Below are 21891 nucleotides of genomic sequence, written 5' to 3'. Positions count from 1 at the left end.
CGTAATAACAAAATCCACGATGGAATATGAGTTTATAGCTCTTGACAAATGTGGTGTAGAGGCTGAATGACTACGATAATTCTTAGAATATATTTTGAGATGGCTGAAACCTGTATCGGTAATTTGCATACATTGCGATAGTTAATCAGCAATCAGTCAGACACATAGCCATCTATATAATGGTAAGTCTAGACATATACATTGTAGACATAATATCATTAGATAGCTACTCTCAACGGGAGTTATTGTTGCTGACTATGTGAAGTCAAAAGATAACTTATCAAATCCGTTAACCAAGGGGGTTAAACAGAGAGTTAGTTGCAAGCTCATCGCGAGAGATGAGCTTGATGCCGGTGAGAAATGTTGGTGCAAATGAAACCCAACCTATGTAAACTGGAGATCCCAAGAGCTAGGTTCAAAGGGACAACCTAATTGTACCGACAAAGCTGCTTACTGTGAGGAATGACCCAATAGATTAGTGAAGGATGGAGGTTGAGCATACGCCTTTTAATGATCCAGGTAGAGTAATGAGGAATACTCTTAAAAGATCACCTATGTAAGAAAGAAGTGCGGTTGCTTTAAAGATAATTAGAGACATAATTTTTAGAACTTCTCACAGAACTAGGCGTGTTCATGGTCAAGAACGAACACACTCATAAGAACTGAGTTTTATCAGGGAGAGTCTTGAGTGAGATATGTCAATGCTTGCATAGACGATTGAGTAGTTCAAGAACATCGCGTCTATTGTCAGCTAGTAAGCAAACAGATCTTCACAAGAGAAGGTTTAAAGGGTAAAACCTACCTATCTTATACTAGATTCAACTATTGAATATTATCACATACCCTATTTCTATTCATATGGGGGGATTGTTGGATATATGTGAATGAAGAAGAGGTGGAAGAGTAAAGATGTTCTATTGTGAATGAGACTTTAGTCTCACATTGGAAGTTTCAAGGCATATGGTTGGTTTAAATTGATTCACATGCATTGATGATATGAACAACTGTATGGAGAGAGACTCCCTCTCATGCGTGGGTGCGCATGGGGGGTGTGCAAATCTAGGGACTGGATTTCACTGAACCAAGTTGACTTGTGTGCAAGCATGACATGCGCACGTCGAATACCAGATCGGTTGGAAAAGAGTTCCCCTCCTCCTCTGTTGTGTAACTCTTGTTCGACGGAGTGACCGTGATAGCAGTCGGGTACCACTCAGTTCACCGTGACCACCAGTACTTGGTGGGAATCATGGTTAACCATTATATCCTAGGAAACAGACGACTAGAGTAAACATCGAAGCATAGTCGGAGGTGGGTGAATATGTTTTAAGGAAACTATGACCATCGCGACCTCGATCCATTCGGTTGCTCAGTCACTAGGCATCTTTGCCTGCTCGTTCTCTCGTTCGGTCATTGTGCTGCTCTGCCTGACCGGTCGATCACTCGCTCGCCCTCTTCCTCCACTCAGCTCTCCAGTCGTCCACTTGTTCGGTTGTTCTGCTGCTCTGCCCGACCGACCATTTGTCTGCTTCGTTTGTCCGGCCGCACGCTCGCCCAACCGCTCACTCGCTTGGTCACTTGCTTGCTCAGCAACTTGGTTGCACATTAGCTTAGACTCTCGGACTACTCAACTTCTTTGTCCACTCGGTTGATCTGCCCGCTCAATTTCTCTGCCTGCTCAATAAGTCTGCACTCAGCACTTGATAGAAACCATCTCCACTTGTAGCATGAGATTATCTATTCAGATCATCTTAATAAATAAATTAAATTAAATTTATTATAATTTAAATTTAACTAATTTTCTAAATCTCCGGTAGATTATTTTTTCCAACAATAGTATGATTATGACTTTGTTAGCTGTCCATGAGAAATTATGGGCATTAAGGAGTGATTATTATAAAATAAATAATAAAATATTAAATTATAAAGATTAGTGAGAAAAATAGAGAATAATAGTTTAGAGAGAATAAGAGATAAGGAAATAAATAAATAAGAGGCGAGATTGGGGATATTTACAGGAATTCTTTTTGAAATTTTAAAAAATTTCTAAATTCAGTTTGATAATTTTAAACTGAAGTTGATCAAAATATTCCAAATTATTAGGGGTATTTTAATATTTTTAGACTTTACAACTGATCCAAACACTCTCGGACCAAAATCGAGCCAACTTGGCATGCGGGCTTCGACCCAACATGCGGGCCGTGCTTGGCCCAACATGCTGGCCGTGCCCAATCCAAATTTGTATCGAATCAAGTTCAATCTATTGTCAGATCATGCTGGACCTGACCTTCCGCTAGGCCGGCCCAACATGGCAGAGCTCAGCCCTACGCCAACCGTTGGATCACGTCTACCAGGCACAAGTTGACGGACGAGAACGTCGGATCATATCGGCTAGGGCACGCGAAGTCCCACCCCATTTCACCGCCGCGAGACGGAGAAGCCGCTCAGTTCCGCCGGTGTGAGGACATCTCAGCTGCCTTCATATCAGCCAGGGCTACTCGCTCTCCACCAGATCGACGCATCCTACCCGTCTCGGTGAGTCCTCATCCAACGCCTCCTCCCCTCCATCTTCCGCATCGGCCTCCACTATACCTGATCCTGGTAGAGGCGCCCTGCTCCCTCCGACGCCTTGCCCGTGCTCCTCTACGTTGCAGTGAGGTCCTATCCGACAGCTCCTCTGCATCCTTCAGCATCACGCGTCACCTCCTCTGCTGCCTACAATTTCGACCCTTTAGTCTCCATTCCGATCCCACCATCGCCTTCTCCTTCCCCTTCTCCACTATCGACATCACTCCACCTGACTTCCTTTGACGACACCAAACATGAGAATGTTTTCAACCACTTCGTTCAGATTTATGCAATATGTCATAGAGAGGTTTCTACTTATGAGAGTGGACAAGGCGATCACACTCGTAGCTAGTCCTTCTGTAATGTCAATTATCGATTCTGATATGCATCCATGCTTTTTGCGATCAGTCTACCAACACCTATCGTTTGGTTGATTTCACCATCTTTCGTCTCTTTAAAGCTAGATGAAGCAATCTCTAATGTCCAAGGAATCTTGCTGGAATTCACATATTGATAAAACGTATATTAGCTTATGTGCCGAGCATAGTTTATCTAGAACACAGATTAATGTTAAAAGGAACTACTAATAAAATTTTAACTTCCCACCAAATTGGTCGTTTCATTTGTCGATCTTCTGTTTGGATTCTCTACATGTGCAGTTAGGTCCTTTTTAGGTTAATATTACTATATGTTGTATCAATATGCTTGATTGAAGTTTATTTTGATGCAGTGTTTTACTCTGTTTTTGCCTATCTGAACATATATACACAAATTTAATTACAATTAACTTTTTTGATGATTTTGTCGTGTGTCTTGAATGAGAAGTTGCTAGAGTTTTGGCCTTATCTTCTTCGCATAGACCCTTTTGTTTGCTACAGGGTAAGATAAATGATTAAAGGAAAGTCGATATATGGTGAAATTAATGGGTCTTTTTTTTGAATGCAGGAGATAGCACTTCACTCAGCTGTTAGCTTTGAGAAATTCAAGAGGTGTTGTTTTGTTTCTGCTTCAGTGAACTTAACAAAGGTATCTTATGAACTTAAATTCTGATATTTGTTTATCAATTGACGTGTCTTTAGAAAAATTTGCATTGAACATTGGTGCTCCCATCTTTATGATTGTCTTCTTAGTCATATTAAATTAGTCGAATTTGGTCCGAAGGCTTTCTTTAGTTGAATCTTTGTTGAAATGGTCGAATAGCAAATGGTAAACAACTGGTTCAAAGTGATGACTAGTGATGATTGAAAAACAGTGTTTTGCATGGATATTGGGCTAGAAAATAATCAATGTCTAGCTTTAGCCTAAAATTGTTCATAATCTCATCTTCAACATCTTTTCTTTTCAGTTTTGTGCATATTTATTTGGCAGCGATGATGACCTTTTTTCTCCTTCTACCTTTGGGACCAGTGAAGATCAAAGAAGTTTTGATTAGGAATAATAAAACAAGATATAATTTATTTAAATATAGGTAATGATATAGTAGGAGATAGAATTCAATGATATAGGAGGATCCATATAGCCGATCACCTAATGGGATAAAACTTGGCAGTCATTGTTGTACCTTTGGGACTAGTGCATACTTTTTCCAGTTGTGAAATTTTTAGGCATTTTATAGAATTTTGTTTATTGTTCCTCATTCTTTGGATGATGCTGGAGGGATTGGGCTATGAATGCTTGTTGCTGTCTTTCTTAAAACAAGAACAATGGATTCAGCACAATCACACGAAAAGTCACTAGTAGGGGATAGAGCCCAATGACATAGGAGCATCCATATAGCCGACCTCACCTAATGGGATAAGACTTACTTGTCTTTGTTGTTGACTTTGGGACTTAGTGCACACTTCTTCATGTTGTGAAATATTTAGGCATTTTATAGAATTTTGTTTATTGGTCCTCATTCTTTGGATGATGATTGAGGGTTGTTGTCTTTCTTAAAACAAGAATGATGGATTTAGCATAATCACACAAAAAGTCACTGTCAATGTTAGTTTAATTTCTTAACGTTGGAGATTTTCGGTGTTATTAGCCATTTTGTGTTCTTGTTCTTACTAGGTAAAGTGTTGTTAGCACGAATTGGTTTTTTATAGGGGTGTAATCGAGCCGAGCCGAGCCGAACTCTTGGATGTTTGAGTTTGGCTCGTTTATAATCGAGCCGAGCTCGAGCTTTATTTAACGAATATATTCATGGCTCACGAGCTTATTCGAGCTTTTATCGAGCCTAAACGAACTTAATAAATATAAATTATAAATTTAAATATTCATTAAAAACTAAATTATATATTTTAAAAAAATTATAATATTTTTGTTAAAATTTATAATTTTATTCTAATAAATAAATTTAATATATTTGTCTATGTTTTTCATAAGTAAAGTGTAAAATCTATAAATTCAATATCAAAATTATTATTATTTTTATTTAAAAGTTGATTTATGAGCTTAACGAACATGTTCATGAGCTAATGAGCCGAATATTGTGAAGCTTGAGTTTGATTTGTTTATCTTAACGAGCCTCATTAAACGAGCTCAAACGAGCTTTTATCGAATTGAGCTTCGAATAGCTCATGAGCGGCTTGGCTCATTTACACCCCTATTTTATGCAATTTTGAGAATTTCAATAGGGAAGGGAGATTCCAACATCTTCTAACCTTGAGTAACTGTATGATGGAGTTTGGATTTTTTTAAGGGGGGATTAATTTTTGATGACAGAATTGGGAACGAACTAGCCCAATTGAGATGATCAAGCATTGATTGTTAGGCATCATATGCACTGATCTTTCGTTGTATGATCCATAGTTAGCTTCATCAGTATGAAACTAAAGCTTCTTAATATTTACTACATGTAAATATAATATAATATAATTAGTGGTGATTTGAATTATTTAGTTAATATTAGCTATATAAGCTTAAACTTCAATGGAGGAATAAAGGTTCTATAACTAATCCCAAATAAGCAGGGCCTGCATCTTGTTGTCGTATTGAGCCGAAGTGGTGTTGCCATGTTGTCCAATCTGCCAACCTCATTTCTATGAATGTGTGAAAATGGTGGTGCTATACTAGCTTAGACAGTTCTTGCTTGCAATTCTTAGGCCTCCAAGGTTTTCCTTTATTTATTAACACAATAACGTAAAATGCCTTCTGAAAATGTTTTTAAAGCCATGCTGCTGTCTGGACCAGTTGGCTGAAATCTCATTACGACCTAATTCCCAATTAATACATTAATAGTATATGTCAGCCTCTTTAGCTTATTAATTACTATTAAGGGCCTTTTGTACCATTATTAGCATATTTAATTTTTAATTAATAGTAAGGTATTAAAGCTAGGTACAATCAATCCACTAGGCGCTAGGTGGGGGCCTCGCTAGTTGACCACTGCCACTATTAAAATAATAATGAAGCAAATTAAATTAGGAATGATTAATATTAGTGGATAACTGTCAGAATAACTTCTTAATCACTAATAAATAAGTTAATTTATAAATAAAGACTAATATAATATAATATCAGCTGGAAGATTAGACGATTTAAACAAGGTTACAATCATATATAAATAAGTGATAATTGATAAATAAACAGTAAAGAGATAAAAATAATAAAACATATTTTATTTGACATGGAAACGAATAAATAAAAAACTCACAATAAACAATTCAATAATTTATAGTTTTGTTATAATATCAAAAATATAGATAACATAACTAAGTCAAATGAACTAACTACATTTTATATCCATTTAGGCAGTCTGCTTGGGTTATCTAACCTCCTAGCCACTAGGCGCAGCGAGCCTTGGAGAAACGTCTTGGGTGACTACCTTTTAATAATAGTAGTTTATTGTCAATTAAATATTTTGATTATAAAAATAATTTTTCCTAGTTGGTTTGGCTAGGCTATTTGACCGCTTAGCCACTAGGCGAAGTGACCCCTTGGCAAAACCACTGGGATGACAACCTTTTTATCATAATAGTTTATTCTGAATTAATTATGTTTTTTTATATTTAAGTTTATATATAGGTTCTGAGATGTTTTATTGTACAAATTAAATTTCTACAGAGTAAGCCTTTATTAATACTTTAATAATAATTTGCTGCCTATTTGGTTTATAATTACTAGTAAGAACTTCATTGCTAGTTAGGGGTCTAATCGAGCCGAGCCGAATTCTTGAATGCTTGAGTTTGATTCATTTATAATTGAGCCGAGCTCGAGTTTTATTTAACGAATATATTCATGGCTCACGAGCTTATTCGAGCTTTTATCGAGCCTAAACGAGCTTAATAAATATAAATTATAAATTTAAATATTCATTAACAATAAATTATATATTTAGAGAAAATTATAATATATTTATTAAAATATAATATTTTATTCTAATAAATAAATTTAATATATTTGTTATATGTTTCATAAGTAGAGGCAAAATCTATAAATTCAATATCAAAACAAAGTTGATAACAAGTATGTTTATGAGCTAACGAGCCGAATATTGTGAAACTTGATCTTGATTTGTTTATCTTAACAAGCCTCATTAAACGAACTCAAATGAGCTTTTATCGAATCGAATTTCGAATAGCTCATGAGCTGTTTGGTTCATTTAGATCCTTATTACTAGCTCATATCATATTAAAATTTTAATTAATAATAATTAATATTAAATTAAATATATTCCATTCCATTTATTTATGTTTGATAAACTCCCTTAGCATTTTGTATATATAAAAATTGCTATATTTTGGACACTTTGTCAGTTCTGTCCAGTTTGTGTAGCAGAGTTTTACACCATGTGGTGCTGTATAGGTGAATCATAATATTTGTAAAATGGAGCATGCCCTTTTAACTATCTAATTCTCATTTTCTTACTAAATAAACATCTTGGATAATTCTAGAGGATTTTAAATTTCTCATTTCTACGATAGAAATCAATTTAGAACAATCTCATTGTATCATTAGTTGTCAAGTCGTTTTGTTTGATTTTCTGCGTTCCACTAGAACTGATTATCTCTTATGTTTATGGTTCTCTACTCGCAACTGATTTGCTTGCATTCTTGCCTCGTGCAACTTTTACTATCAGGTGAAAAAGATCTCGCCTTTTGGTTTTCTTGCATTGTAGCTCCAATATGTTTGCTCCGCTCGGTGAGAATGCATTGGTAATTTCAGGCCATAGGCCAGGAACAGAATGGGCAACTGTTCCACATGGTTCTTTTCAAGGTCAAGGCCCGGGTTCTGGTGGAAAACAACGCACTTCGAGTCTGGAGTCACCAATAATGCTGCTCACAGGTCACCAAAGTGCAATATATACCATGAAGTTTAACCCAGCAGGAACAGTAGTAGCATCTGGCTCCCATGACAGAGATATATTCTTGTGGTATGTTCATGGAGACTGCAAAAATTTCATGGTCTTCAGAGGGCATAAGAATGCTATTTTAGACCTCCAATGGACCACTGATGGAACTCAGATAATCTCAGCTAGCCCTGACAAGACTCTGAGGGCGTGGGATGTTGAAACTGGCAAACAGATCAAGAAAATGGCCGAGCATTCATCATTTGTTAACTCATGTTGTCCCTCACGAAGAGGTCCACCTCTCGTTGTCAGTGGTTCAGATGATGGAACAGCCAAACTCTGGGATTTGCGGCAAAGAGGTGCAATCCAGACATTTCCGGACAAGTACCAGATTACTGCAGTAAGTTTCTCTGATGCAGCAGATAAGATCTTTACTGGAGGATTGGACAATGATGTGAAAGTGTGGGATCTTCGTCGAAATGAGGTAATAATGATGCTACAAGGTCATGGAGACATGATAACAGGTATGCAGCTAAGTCCTGACGGTTCTTACCTCTTGACAAATGGCATGGATTCCACTCTTCGAGTTTGGGATATGCGTCCCTATGCTCCTCAAAACCGTTGCATTAAGATATTTACTGGGCACCAACACAACTTTGAGAAGAATTTGCTCAAGTGTGCCTGGTCACCGGATGGGAGCAAGGTTACTGCAGGGAGTGCAGATAGGATGGTCTATATCTGGGACACTACATCCCGTCGGATTCTGTACAAACTCCCTGGGCATAATGGTTCTGTGAATGAGACTGCATTCCATCCAACTGAACCTATCATCGGCTCCTGTGGAAGTGACAAGCAAATCTACCTTGGAGAGCTTTGAACTAGTATGGACCAATTTTCTCATCTTGGCTTGTTAGCTAATGTCTGTCATGGTCGAGCTTGGAAGATATTTGCAAATTATGCGACTGACTTTCTAATCATGATATCTATCTAAGTCGGTTGGAAATTATTTCTACATGACCGTTAGCTAATCTGGTCATTGATGAAGTTTCAACTTGTCATTTGTATTGTTATCCTATTGTAGTTCTAGAATGTCTTTTATCTCTTCCTCTGGAAAACAAGGTAGCTCTAATTTCTTTTGGCCAAAGGATAATTCAGTATAGTAGTGCAGATTAGGCCTTTGAGGTCAGTGAAGGAGCTGATGATCTTATAAATCTATGCTGCATTAGTTAAATGGTGAAATTCAATCAATTAAATAAGGGCTTTGAATAAAAGACCCTAAATAATGAGAGAATAAAATACAATAAGGTCCTTGATAAAATAGTAAATTTCATCAACTTTCATTACAACATATACAGAATCAAGGAATGAGGTGTAATGTTATTGTAATTAATGCTTTTGTCTGTACATATATGCAACTTTATAACTGATGATGCCTGAGTTCATCTCTTCATTCTCTACCTGTCAATTTGTAACCACTTTAATGCACACTATGTACATTTATGTAGGGTTGCATTTATTTACCTCAAAACAAAAGTTTGGTGTTCTTCCCCAGCCGAATCTGTTTGATTAGAAGTACTCTTTGTGGAAATGGAATCTTGTTGATGTTCTGTGACTCATCTCAAGCGATAGCTTTCTTAGTTCTTTTGCTAGAGTTGGTGTTCCACAGTAGAAGACGCCTGCCAATGATGTATAGTAATCAAGTTAACGCTTAAGCGAAACCAGAAGCAAACCTGTCTAGCTAATAACGTTAACATTTTGATGCATCGATGTACTTGCGGTAGAAATAACCAGTTTACTACAGATTTCTGTAGACAAATTGCTAGTTGATTAGTTGATGATGCCAAAGCTTGTGGTATCAGACTCTCCAATTCAACAGGAGCGACATGTCAGATTCTCACCTCCCAGATAGAAAAAAACTAACATTGCAGCTAGCAGTTATCTTTCTTGAGTGGCATACCTCACATTTCCACAAAAACTAGCAATTGGAATATTTGAGAAGTTAGAAGTTTGTGTACTACCTACTGTTGCTCCAGGATGTTTGGCAGCTAATTTGGTGAATACTTCTTTCCAATTTGGTCTTGCAAAGTGAGTCCTCACCTGACAAGTTAATAATCTCACTCATCAGTATACTTAATACTAAGTGGTGATCTAAGATTCAGAATCTAGGAGAGTAGACATTTCCAAAGGGAACAAACAGTGTGTCCACCACTGTCACTGTAAAATAGATGCTAACCTGTGTTCCTGAGACAATATCAACTCCATTCTTAGCATGATTCAGAGCTTGCACCATTGCAAGGAGAGTAGTCCTTGCATCACGCTCCTCATAAACACTTGTTAAATAATTATGCATCTCTATAATACCCTGTTTCACAGCCATAATGTAACATCCTTGAATCAGCATCGAAATTAAGGATAACGATATAGGGGGTTGAAGGAGGTAAAACATAGCTTGCTTTACCTTTTTGTCCATTTCAGCTACATCATTCATTACTCCTTTGAACCACTCGAAAGATGCTGCCTCTCTTGTGACCCAGTAGAAGTGAGCACTGCTAGTTCTATATGACCTCTTCTTGGTACTGCTGCTGGTTGTTGAGAAGCTGAGGCTGCTATTACTGACTTCTGATCGGCTCGTGTCCATCGCCAACTCCTGTATTGACTCAGCAGAACCAATCCACTAAGATAGACTGAAAATATGACAAATTCAATGAAGAAAGGAAATGTAAACCATCGTTTTACCATTAGTTCATCTGACACTTTAATATTGTTAAGAAGGTCCCTGAGAATGCTGATGAAAGGTGTTGCCCCTATGCCTAGACCCACAAGCAGTAGAACATCATAGTTTCTGAAGTCCTGTGCTGGTGCACCATAAGGACCGTCCACAAACAATCTAACCATGCTGCACAAGAATTGAATTCAGTCGGAACTTATTCTTTATCAAGATATCTAGGACTTTTTTTTTTTTCAAAACTCATGAAACCTGTTCTGTGCAGAACCTAAATCATTTAATGATGCTATCCTTAATGAATGTGGTGAGAAGTAGTTCTCTATGAAAACACGTTTGAGCTCCTCGGTCCAGTCGCCATTGGTTCGTATGTGAACGCTCAGGTATTCATCACCAGGAGCCGATGTAATTGAAAAAGGATGCCTGTTAGGGAAGAGATGGATGATGCTGAGTTGTAAGTGTTGAGCCCAATCAACATAAGAGATGGTAATAAGAGTGTGATCATGAACCATTCAAATGGTGAGATTGTAGGGCATTGCAAAAATATGTACTGTCCACTTCTGTAGCGAAACCCTTGTGGCTTGGACATTGTTACAGTCAAAACACCACCAGGTAGCAACGAGACCTACATAGATACAGAATCTGGTAGTATAGAATACAGATAGAACATTCATGAATCTTGCTTCATAGAATCATAAAATAGTAACCAAATGTCACATAGAGAAAGGGAACATGTACCTTCAAGATCTTGACAGAATAAGCCTTGGAACGGAAAGCTCTCAGATTTCTTTCACCTATATAGAGCAGCAATGGGACAGAGATGTACATCCAAGTCTGTTCATCGGAACACAAATTAGCAAGAATAATTTATATTTATATTCTAATAGAACAGTGCAACTGACTATAGCTAGTTGATTCTTCCTATTTCTTTTTGGACCATTAACCCTTTCACCACCGATGGCTAGGTAAAGTGCCATTTCCTCTTAGACAATGGTTTCAAGTTAGAAAAGTAATTTATATTCAACTCAATATGTATCGGAAATCCCCCCTCCCATTTGATTCCTAAGAGCCTTTCCAATGCAAACTTTTTACAAGGTTTGTAATATCAAAAAGCTTAATGAAAAAGTTTAATGATTGTGACAATGAGATTTAGGGTTTTTAGTTCAAGAGTAGGTTTGGTTTTTTAAATCCAGGTGGAGCCAATAAATATTGCATATTTGATCATTTAAAATAATTAAAAAATGAATTATTTTAATTATTTGTGGATGGGCTTAAATTTGCAACATTAATGTGGGTGGACTTTAATTATTTTAGTGTTGCAGCTTATTAAGAGTTGCTAATATATTTACATCAATATATTTATTTTAGTCTTTAATTTTCACCATAAATAGCATAAATAGGTACTTTTTTTTTTTTTCCATTCAAACTACAATTATCCATCTCTTGTTATTTCTTATCTAAACTACTTAGTAGCTCTCATTGTAATTTTTATTTGAAATGGATGAAAATTCCAGTGGATCTTTTAGCATTTTTTTAATATTAAATGAAAAATATAAATTTAAAATCATAAGTTAATTAATTAAAAATTATTAAAAAAATTAAATTAAAGATCATAATTAATTAGAATATTAAATAAAGATATGTGATGTGTAACATATGACCCATAAAAAAGGAGGTAGGATCTCCTGAACAACTTTTTATGGTCCAGGGGATATGCCACTCGCATTTACGACTGGATCATAGCCACAATTCGACCGTAAATAGTTGCGATCCCTTCTTGGATTTACCGCCCCCACCAGGTTATAGTTTTTGTTCGAAGCGGGTGGCCGGAGACCGCTCGGAGGACACCCTTGCTCAGCGCCCAGTAACCTGGCTACTTATCCACCATCGGAGGCTTTCGGGCGGCCTTCGACCGCCCGCTTCGAACAACAACTATAACCTAGTGGGGACAGTGAACCCAGAAAGGGATTGCAACCATTTGCGGCCGTATCGCGATCGTGATCTGACCGTAAATGCGAGTGACACATCCCCTAGATAAAAAAAAAGTGGTCCAAGAGATCTGTGCTCATAAAAAAGTTATATGGAAGTTTTTTTTTACCGTGAAGAGAATAGTAATTTATTTTACTTATGATGTGACATTGAGAACTAAAAAAAATTTATTGAAAAATTTAACTATTGGAGATGTTCTAATCCAAGTAGAAAAGGCATCAAGCCATGCAATAATCCAAGTAGAAAAGGCATCAAGCCATGCAATTCGTGCCTAAAAACCTTGGCAACAACTTTCAAAGTCATTAACTAAGGAGCTGAATACCTGAACTAAAAAAAACAAAAAGAACTAGATAACATCTTCAACATTGTTAGACTTTTTTTTTAGAGAAAATTCCATTGTAAAAAATCCAAACTTGCAATAATCTAGGAGAGAAACTAGTACTAAATAGATTGAAAGTGTAGTTAGTATTAAAAATGCTTGATTGATGAATGGTTGTGAATGCTTTTCGATTGGTACGATGGAAAATTTCTGGATGACTGGGTGTAAGCCGGACACATCTAGTATGATGGAGCCATAGAGACATGATATTTGACGGCCCCAAGACAAGATTGCAGAAATGAAGAGTCGATCTATCCTAAAGTTATGGCGCATGCAAATTCTAAATAAATAAGCTGAGAAAAAAAAGTAACGTCTTATTCTTAACAGCCCATACTGCACGTATGAATGAAGTGAAAACTCCATATTCAATGTGACAGACCAAGAACAAATATGCTATTTAATAGTAGAAATAAGAGAGGTCATGATCATCGTATTAATCCCTTGACCGGTCAGCTCGAAAATCAGAAATAAACTAGATCGCGATGATAAATAAGAATCATTTCTAGTCTCAAGGAGCAAGGCTTTCTCTGTTCCACGAACTTGAGGCCAAGTAGCGTGATTCCCACGCCACAACAATTAATAAACCATATTTGCGAGTTTAAGCAGAGAAGAACGGAGGAAAGGAGAAAACTTACCGTCCGATTATACCAACTGTGCACGAGGAAGAGAAAGTAGCCGTGGATGAGCAGGAGCAGGTAGACGAGGGCGAGCAGGTGGTGGGAGTACCAGAAGGCGTTGAATCCAGTGAGACGGTTCAGGGGGTACGGCAGCCGCGCGCTGTTCTTCCTGAACCGGTGCATTGCCAGCGTGAACGAGACGGTTATCAGCACCACCATGGCAATTCCCGTCAGACCTACCACCCCCTTTAACAGGCTCCAGTACGTCGGCTTCTCCGATCCGAAGTACTGCGCCACCGTCTCGTACTCCAACGGGGAAGAGTTGATCAGCCGCGGGAAGTCGCACGTCAAGTGGTTCCCGGCGTGGAGCAGGATTCCTGCCACTATTGCTGTCGCAATCATCTGAAAAAGAACATTTTTCTCTGTAACAATATGAAAACAATGTGCGGCAGTTGACTAGCACATAGATATATTTCTAGAGTTTGCATAAGCATCGTTTATATATACGCAAATATTTTGGTTCTGATGATTCGGCAAAGAGGATAAAACATCGAGGTGTTCTAAGGGGATGTTAGTCATGGCTTCCTCACCTACTGAAGTAGAAAACTCAGAGAGGAGGCAGGGAAAGAGGACGACCGGACCTGGAGCTCTGCAAGCATGGGATCCGCTTAGTAATATGGTTAATCTGCCGGGTAATGTTTAAGGCATAAATGCAAACTCTGCACATGGAGTGTTAAGATGGGAGTTGGATGGAGGGGTACCACTCTCAACTAGTTTCTTGGACATTGACAGCATAACAACTGAGTAATTTGAAAAAGGATTGATTGAACAGGGTGATGGGGCACGCACGCAACGAAGAATTCAATGAGTTGCGCTAACCTTGTGGAAGGTAATGCTGTCGTCAAAGGGGAAGAAGTGCCGGGCCCGGGTCGCGCGGAGCCAAGTGAGGGTGTTGCGGCAGACGGGGAGGAGGACGAGGGCCATGTTGAGCTTCAGCGTCTCCGCGGCGCCCTTGGCGGTGGGAAGGCAATACCCCATCACGGCGAACGCCGCACTGTGGCGGTACTGCGTGAACTTCCAGGCGAACAGCCCCGCCATGACCGCCACCCACAGCTGCACCACCCACGCCCGCTGCCAGTTCTCCCACGCTGCCAGCCTCAGCCGCGTCGCCGCGCGCCGCGGGTTGAACCACCGCCGTCGGAAGGATGTTTTCGTCCCGCCGCCGGCGATGCTCTGGCTCCACCCTGCTCCACTCGCGGTGCTCGGTGGCCGGCTGTAGTTCATGTACGTGTCCCGCTGCAGCAGCAGCGCTTCCAACTGCCACAGCTGGCAAGAAGGCGAAAGCGATCGCTTCGGCGCATCAGTCGACACGCAGTCGAAAAGTGGAAGAAGACAAAGGGACAAAAATGAATGAAAGAAATTAGGGGTTTTGCGTTCACCTCAATGTAGCCGAGGTTTTCTGGGTCCAGTTCTTCCATGATGAGCGAGGCGTACTCCTCCGCCTGCTCCTTCAGCTTCGACAGCTTGTTGGCCGAAGCACTCAAAACTATCAACTGCAACCAACACATTACTCTCCCATTTCCTAAAATTACCAACCATAACAATACCAGCAAAAGGCAGCAGAGGAAGGATCATCTCACCTCTTGTACTTCCTCTCTTGTTATCCTCCCATCCACATTCGTATCCACACTAAACAAAATAAGGAAGATAATCGCAAAGATTTACACACAGATGTTCTTGATAACCACCATCGCTGCTGATAAATAAAAGCATACATGTCGAAGAAGATTTGGAGGCGTGCATCGAAGCTTTGGTCAGAGATTTGAAGCCAGAAATCGTAGAGCTCTTCTTTGGTTATCCTCTCGAAGTTTTGGCGCCGCCTTCGCGCTAGGGCGTCGAAGATGCCCACACCGAATTCCTTGGAATCCACCATCCCTGCAAACAGAGGAAGAGGAAATAGAGTGAGATTGCGGCGGCATGGCAAGTGACGCGATCGAGATTGGCAATGAAGTTACAGATTAGGCGAAAAGAGCATGATAGAAATAAGAAATGGACCGATGCATTCAGCGAAATCATCACGGGCGAGGAGGCCGTTGTCGGCGAGGGCGGCGAAGCGCTCCTCCACCCTTTGCCAGAGCTCGTTCGCGTCTGCCGTCCCCGTCGTCGTTTGGCTGATGAAGCGGAGGCCCTTAAGCGCCCGCCGCGCTCCCTCCCGCGTCCGATCCAGCCGCGCCCGGATCCGTCGGGCATCCCGCGACGACATGGCGGCGGCGGCCGGGCCGGGCGAAGAGGAATGCTCATCATCCGTCGTCGCGTCCGCCGGCTTCCTCCGTCGAACAGGAGAAAACAGCCACGCCAACTTGCGCCGGATCCTCGACGCCGTCGACGAGCTCCGGCTCAGGCTTCCCGACGATGCCCGCTCCGCTGAGGCGGCAGCGGCGGCAGAGGTCGGCGCAGCGACGCTCCGCACAACCATCGAATCCTCGTCGAGCTCCAGCATCACCTCGACCAGATCGCTCTGGTCGTTGAGGAAAATGGGCAACATTCCGCCGTCGTAGCCGTAGGCGCGGCCAAAGTCCACGGACTCATCACTGGACTCCTCGTCCTCCGCCCTGATGTCGTCGATCCTCCGGTGGCCCGACTTCCTGAAGCTTCCTCCGCCAGAGGAAGGAGTCGTGGACATGTCTGCGGCCGGCGCGCCACCCCCCTGCAAACTCGCCCACTTCCCAACTCCTCAAGCAATTCAACGCTTGGGCGACAGGCCAATGACGAGGCTGAGAGCCAGAGGCACCCTCGCCAAGTATTATTAGTTGGGATTCGGTGGGGGACATGAAACGCAAATCTCCACCGTCGACTCGCCACCAAACGCCCCTGATTCGCCTTCGCCCGACGCAGCACGATTCTCGGCGCTCGATGGACGGCAGGCTTAAATTGGTGGATTTGAGGGTATTTTTGGGGTTTGAAATTTTGACCGTTGGCGTCCGGTGGCGTCGCACGCCAGCCGCTCGATCGCCGGTTAAGAGACGAGAAGAAGGCCTTACGACTTCACCGATGTCGTTCGCGCATCGCCTTTCGATGACTTGTTGGTTCGGTCACCCACTCCCTTCGTGCCGGTGACAGACTGGGAGGGTCAGAAAAATAAAGCAAATTTTTTTATTTTATTCGATAATGGATCGATGATGCACTGTAACTCAGTTATTAAACTTTAAAAAAAACACATTTTTTTTTCTAAAGAACCCACATATTTCTCATTTTATTCATCTCATCTATCTCTAGTATTAAATTTCAAAAAAAATATAACTATGAAATCATCGTATTTTGATATTATATAAATCCTAAAATTAGTATTAATATTATATTTTGAAGTCAATATTACAGTGGTATTAAAATTTAAAATACAATTTCTTTAAAATTCATATTTTTTAAATACGACAGCACCATAATGATTAGTGGAAGATATAAAATGAGAAATAAGTGTATTTTTGAGAAATCTAAAAATTAGAGGTGCTTTTTCATGATCCCATAATTTTATGTGCATCAAATTGTTGTATTTTATTTTTTATTTTGAGTAAAAACAAAGTGAGGAATTTAAATATCCTGTTTAGTTGTTCATATAAATAAAAAAAATATTGTCGGATAAATATGCTATGGCTGTATGGTACATGCAAAATGCAAAGAAATGTTTGATAGGACAATTATTCACATCACTATATTTTTGTTTAAGCGTTCAATAATTTAATAAAGTTGCAAAAGTGTCTATTTCAGTCCTTGCTGGCCAATCTTTTATAGTAAATTTATAATGCCCTCTAATATCTCACATCTTTCTAGAATATAATATAATATAGTTAATATATAATATTTGTAACATATTCCTTATGGAATAATTCCACTACGACTTAATTTATTTACAATAAGATTTTCTTATTTAAAAAAAGTACAATTACTCTATTTAACATCTCAACAATGACTTTGAGTTTATATTCTTTTTTAGTAAACCAATTGTTTGCTTAAAAGAATTAATTATATTTTAAGAGTTCGTAGATGATGACTTACAAAGTGACGATGTTTTAGTATATTTAGTAGATAACATTGATAGGATCACTAAGAATTGGTTAATATTTTCTATTGAAGATCAAAATAGAAAAAGTAAATGATAAAAAAATACCGGTAAAATAGAAAAAAAATTTTAATTATAATTTGAATTTTACATGCAATCCCTACTAATAAAAAATTTTATTTCCACTCCTTGCATATAAAATTTTATTTGCTTTAACTTACTCATGCAAATATTGTGACCTAATTACCCCTCAAATTTTTTAGGTACAAAAGTCCAAAAATGAGTATAATTCCTTTTAAATTCAACACTTTACATTAGAATCGAGTATATTTTCTATTAAATTGAGCATATTTTTTTTTCCTGTTTTAATATAATTCCTCCTAAATTCAGTACCATGTAAAAAGAAAATCTAGTATATTTTCTATCCAATTAAATATCATTTAAAGAAAATCTAGTGTATTTTCTATCCAATTGAGTATCATTTAAAGAAAATATAGTATATTAGAGTATATTTTCTATTAAAATTACCCTTCATATTTTTTTTAGGTATAAATAGTCTAAAAATGAGTATAATTCCTATTAAATTCAGCATTTTAAACTATAATCGAGTATATTTTCTATTAAATTGAGTACGAGGTTTTTCCTACTTAATATAATTCCTCGTAAATTCAGTACCATTTGAAAAAAATCTAGTATATTTTTCATCCAATTGAGTATCATTTAAATAAACTCTAGTATATTTTTTATCCAATTGAGTACCATTTAAAGAAAATCTAGTATATTTTTCATCCAATTGAGGTGGAAAAAGAATCATACTCAATTTGATAGAAAATATACTAGATTCTAGTTTAATGTACTGAATTTAAGAGGATTTATACTCATTTTTAGACTTTTTATACTTAAAATATCAGGGACAATTAAGTAAGTATATTAGACTAGGGAGTGAAAACAAAGATTTTTTCCAATGGGGAGTGCATACAAAGTTATGTTTGCCAATGGGGGCTGCATGCAAATTTACCCAAAAAATAATTTCGAGGAGAAATAAAGTCTTCAAAATATTCTCAAAATGTGAAGCATGGTTGAAAAATGTATACTTAAAAGGTTCATTTAGACAATCAAATCATAAAATAAATCATAAAATTATTCTTCTATTTGTGATCTTATTATTTTGTATCTAATTGATAGATTGTAATAAAAAGTTGCAATAATATGGTTACTTAAGTTGAAGTTTATGTCCGACAATCTTATCGGAGAGAGAGGAAGTAGTCCCAATTAAAATTATAAATCAAATCAGACTTATCTATTGAGTTGACATAAGTTGATAATCTCATACTGCCAAGTAGGGAAGGAAGAGCTATTTGGGAAGGCTGAGTTGGCTGGAAAACTGAGCTGCCTTGTATGCCCTTATGCAGACTCTCAAGTGCAGAGTCCGAGTGCAAACTCCTGACTGCAGAGTTTGAGTGCAAACTCCTAACTGTAGAGTACAGACTTCTGACTGTAGAGTGCAGACATCCAACTCTCGAGTCAGAGTATAGACTCCCGACTGCAGAGTGCAGACCCCTGATTGTAGAGTGCAGATACCCGACTCTTGAGTCCAAGTATAGACTCCCGACTGTAGAGTGCAGACTCTCGACTATAGAGTTAGACTCCTGACTCCCGAGTCTGAGTGCAAACTCCCAGCGCCCGAGTGCAGACTCTTGACTTTGAGAGTAGGAAAGAAGATGTCTAGGCCTTCTTTCAAACAGTTTCCTTAAAACAGATTTGTCCTCCTCCAGCTCTGCTTTGAGGTTATATATAATGGGCATCCGTTTCCCAAGATATCGTAGGGATCTATTGTGACAAACAACATATATACGTAGCGGAAAAAGGACTCCTCCAGAGATCTAGGCGAATGCAGAATACATGCTTTGATTGAATTGTTACCTATGTTGCGTGAATGGAATAATCTTGGCAACAACAACACTGATGCTTCAGCAGATCTCACTGCAATCAAAATGTGCATGCCTCTATGATATCCACATGAGTAAGTCCCTCGGTTCTTCTCCAAGAACTTCAAAAATTGGAGGGCTCTCTCTTCATTCACGAAAATGAAAGAGCAAGAATGGATAGTCACATGCCATCATCATCTTACTAGAAATGATATATACCATGACAATTCAAGAGACACATATGTCTCTTCACCTTCTTGGCCTTTTTATGGCTATTTAAGGTGATATTAAAAGAAGAGTAAACATTAACTCTTCATCTTATCCGACGAACTCTTTATCTTCTCCGATGAACTCTTCATCTTCTTCAATGACTCTTTATCTTCTCCGATGACTATTAGTGTTTATCTTAATGGACTCTATAGTTAGATTGGGCCATAATAAGGTTTGAAACAACTTTCAAAATTAAGGCTCAAACCCATACAATTTTAGTCAAACTAAAATTAATCAATCTCCAAGTCAACATGCTCTTCATGTGTGACTGAATAGATTCTCATAACATTGGTAGTGTTCCTAAAACTATTTTAGATACATAAGTAATGAGCAGTATTTAACAATACATCATTGCCACCTAAGTCACGAGAATGTCGAGATCCAACTTGACCTATCTGTGTCTATTATCTTGTATAACTGAATCCTTCTTTCCTCGATACCTAAATTAATTAATGAAGCATAGACTGTGTCATTCTCTTATCAATCTTTATGTTTTTTGATCTCCAAGTAGACTCACTTAACCAAATGAACTCAATATCTCATATTGACTTATTTGAGCATTAGTTGTCCTACTTAATCAAGGGGCCCATAGATATCACTTTCGTCATATGGAAGGGATAGATTCCATCTACATCACTCACATCACTCCGCATAAATTATTACATACTTAGTAATCAACTTTATAGTCCACCTTGTTACAGGAATATTTGTCGATACCAAAGTACACAACTCCTTATGTAAGGAACCGTAGTGACTTCAGGTCTAAGGACTATTTATACTAATAGTCACTATGAGAATGTTTATGACACTCATATAACAATTCATAAAACTTTTCATGGCGGGTCAATTCAGTATATATTCTCTAATATATATCCATGTATCAACTTGATATTATTTCCATGACTATGACTTGTAAGAGTAAGTCATCAATTAACCTATATGCTAGCCTTAGCGTATTAATATTGCATTTGTATATTAATACTTGATTAAAAATAATTAAAAATAGTATTATCTATATATATGTCGACAACCTCCCACAATCAATTAAATAATTAATATGCTATAGACAAGAACCTATTATTCTAAGACATTATTATATCTATTCAGTTAACACAAATATGAAATAAATACAATAACCAAAATATTATCTTTTATGCGAAAAATATAATATAATATATTCTAAATTAATCAACTCATAATTGGCTCGTAGGGCTTATACTAACAGTACAATAGTAGAACTACATACACAACTAAACACTGGTTGTTCGTGGTGAACTGAGAAACTACCTGATTGCTATCATGGGCAAACCATCAAGTGGAAATGCATGGCGGGAGAGAAGATTTGGGGAATGAAGGTGGAGGGAAATCTTTTCTATTGACTCTTTATTGCTCTTGGTCACAACCTTTTTATATAGGAGCTTAGAACCTTGTGTTAGCCACCCATGATTTATTTCCTCCGTGTTGGTCTAGGGATGGGTTGGCGAGGGCGCTGGGGGCGAGTGAATCACCTTTTTGCCATATTAGATCCTTGTGTTAGGACATTTTAGGAGCTAGAAATTGGGGGGGGGGGGGAGGGTGAATAACTTCGATCGCTCTGTCAATGATGATTTGTAGTGGATATCTTGAAGTGAAAACTCATCAATATTAACATTTGGATTTTACTTAGTATTCACCTCCTTGAGGTGACTAATCTAAGGATCCATACAGTGCACACACTCTACTATGAAAAACCCTTCTTCTTGGAAACACTTCGAAAGTAGAGAAATCTCGTACAAGCTTGCAATAAGAAAGTACAACAAGGAAAAGAATACACAATACAATAAACACCTTTCTTGATATCTTATAGCTTGTAGATGCCTCTTGATCAGTTGGAAATATAGCAGCACTTCTTCCTCAACATCGCAAGAACCGACGACCAAGATGTGTGTGAGAGATAGTTTCAAAATGTCTACAAAAACCCTTTACTAGAGTTCTTCGACGTCTCCCAATCGATTAAGCTTTTCCCTAATCGATTGGCATATCATCCGACCATTCACACACCTAAAAAATGACTCTTTTTTGAATCCTACAATCGATTCTATAACTCTCTGTT

General features: G+C 38.3%; 2 protein-coding genes across 3 annotated transcripts; one reads left to right on the top strand and one right to left on the bottom strand.

Moving 5' to 3' along the window:
- The first annotated feature begins 2366 nt into the window (after positions 1-2366).
- Positions 2367-8952, top strand: LOC122026284 (U5 small nuclear ribonucleoprotein 40 kDa protein-like). Its single transcript, XM_042584951.1, has 3 exons — positions 2367-2532; positions 3511-3591; positions 7628-8952. The coding sequence occupies exon 3, from the start codon at positions 7674-7676 to the stop codon at positions 8712-8714; it is 1041 nt and encodes a 346-aa protein (XP_042440885.1). The 5' UTR covers positions 2367-2532; positions 3511-3591; positions 7628-7673; the 3' UTR covers positions 8715-8952.
- A 168-nt stretch (positions 8953-9120) lies between these two features.
- Positions 9121-16434, bottom strand: LOC122026282 (respiratory burst oxidase homolog protein E-like). Of its 2 annotated transcripts, XM_042584950.1 has the most exons (15): positions 15600-16434; positions 15320-15479; positions 15185-15233; positions 14984-15097; positions 14424-14870; positions 13563-13946; positions 11298-11393; positions 11069-11184; positions 10815-10982; positions 10574-10733; positions 10296-10484; positions 10071-10199; positions 9856-9934; positions 9359-9513; positions 9121-9295 (listed from the first exon to the last, which is right to left on the bottom strand). In XM_042584950.1, the coding sequence occupies exons 1-14, from the start codon at positions 16225-16227 to the stop codon at positions 9404-9406; spliced, it is 2829 nt and encodes a 942-aa protein (XP_042440884.1). In that variant the 5' UTR covers positions 16228-16434; the 3' UTR covers positions 9121-9295; positions 9359-9403. The 2 variants fall into 2 exon arrangements, with proteins under 2 accessions (XP_042440884.1, XP_042440883.1); XM_042584949.1 differs by having other exon boundaries at positions 9121-9513; positions 15600-16433.
- Between the last annotated feature and the right edge of the window lie 5457 nt (positions 16435-21891).

Source organism: Zingiber officinale, chromosome 10A (assembly GCF_018446385.1).
Source record: "Zingiber officinale cultivar Zhangliang chromosome 10A, Zo_v1.1, whole genome shotgun sequence".
NCBI lineage: Eukaryota > Viridiplantae > Streptophyta > Magnoliopsida > Zingiberales > Zingiberaceae > Zingiber > Zingiber officinale.
The sequence above is the reverse complement of the archived record's forward strand: the minus strand, read 5'-3'. Positions and strand labels throughout refer to the sequence as shown.

Bases quoted from the DNA above. Each gene is read 5' to 3' on its own strand.
- LOC122026284 (XM_042584951.1), top strand. From the start codon at position 7,674: ATGTTTGCTCCGCTCGGTGAGAATGCATTGGTAATTTCAGGCCATAGG.
- LOC122026282 (XM_042584950.1), bottom strand. From the start codon at position 16,227: ATGTCCACGACTCCTTCCTCTGGCGGAGGAAGCTTCAGGAAGTCGGGC. The intron at 13,947-14,423 runs GTTAGCGCAACT...GTTCTTTTTCAG, and splicing joins ACAGCATTACCTTCCACAAG to ATGATTGCGACAGCAATAGT. The intron at 10,485-10,573 runs GTAAAACGATGG...GAGTCAATACAG, and splicing joins AAGTGTCAGATGAACTAATG to GAGTTGGCGATGGACACGAG.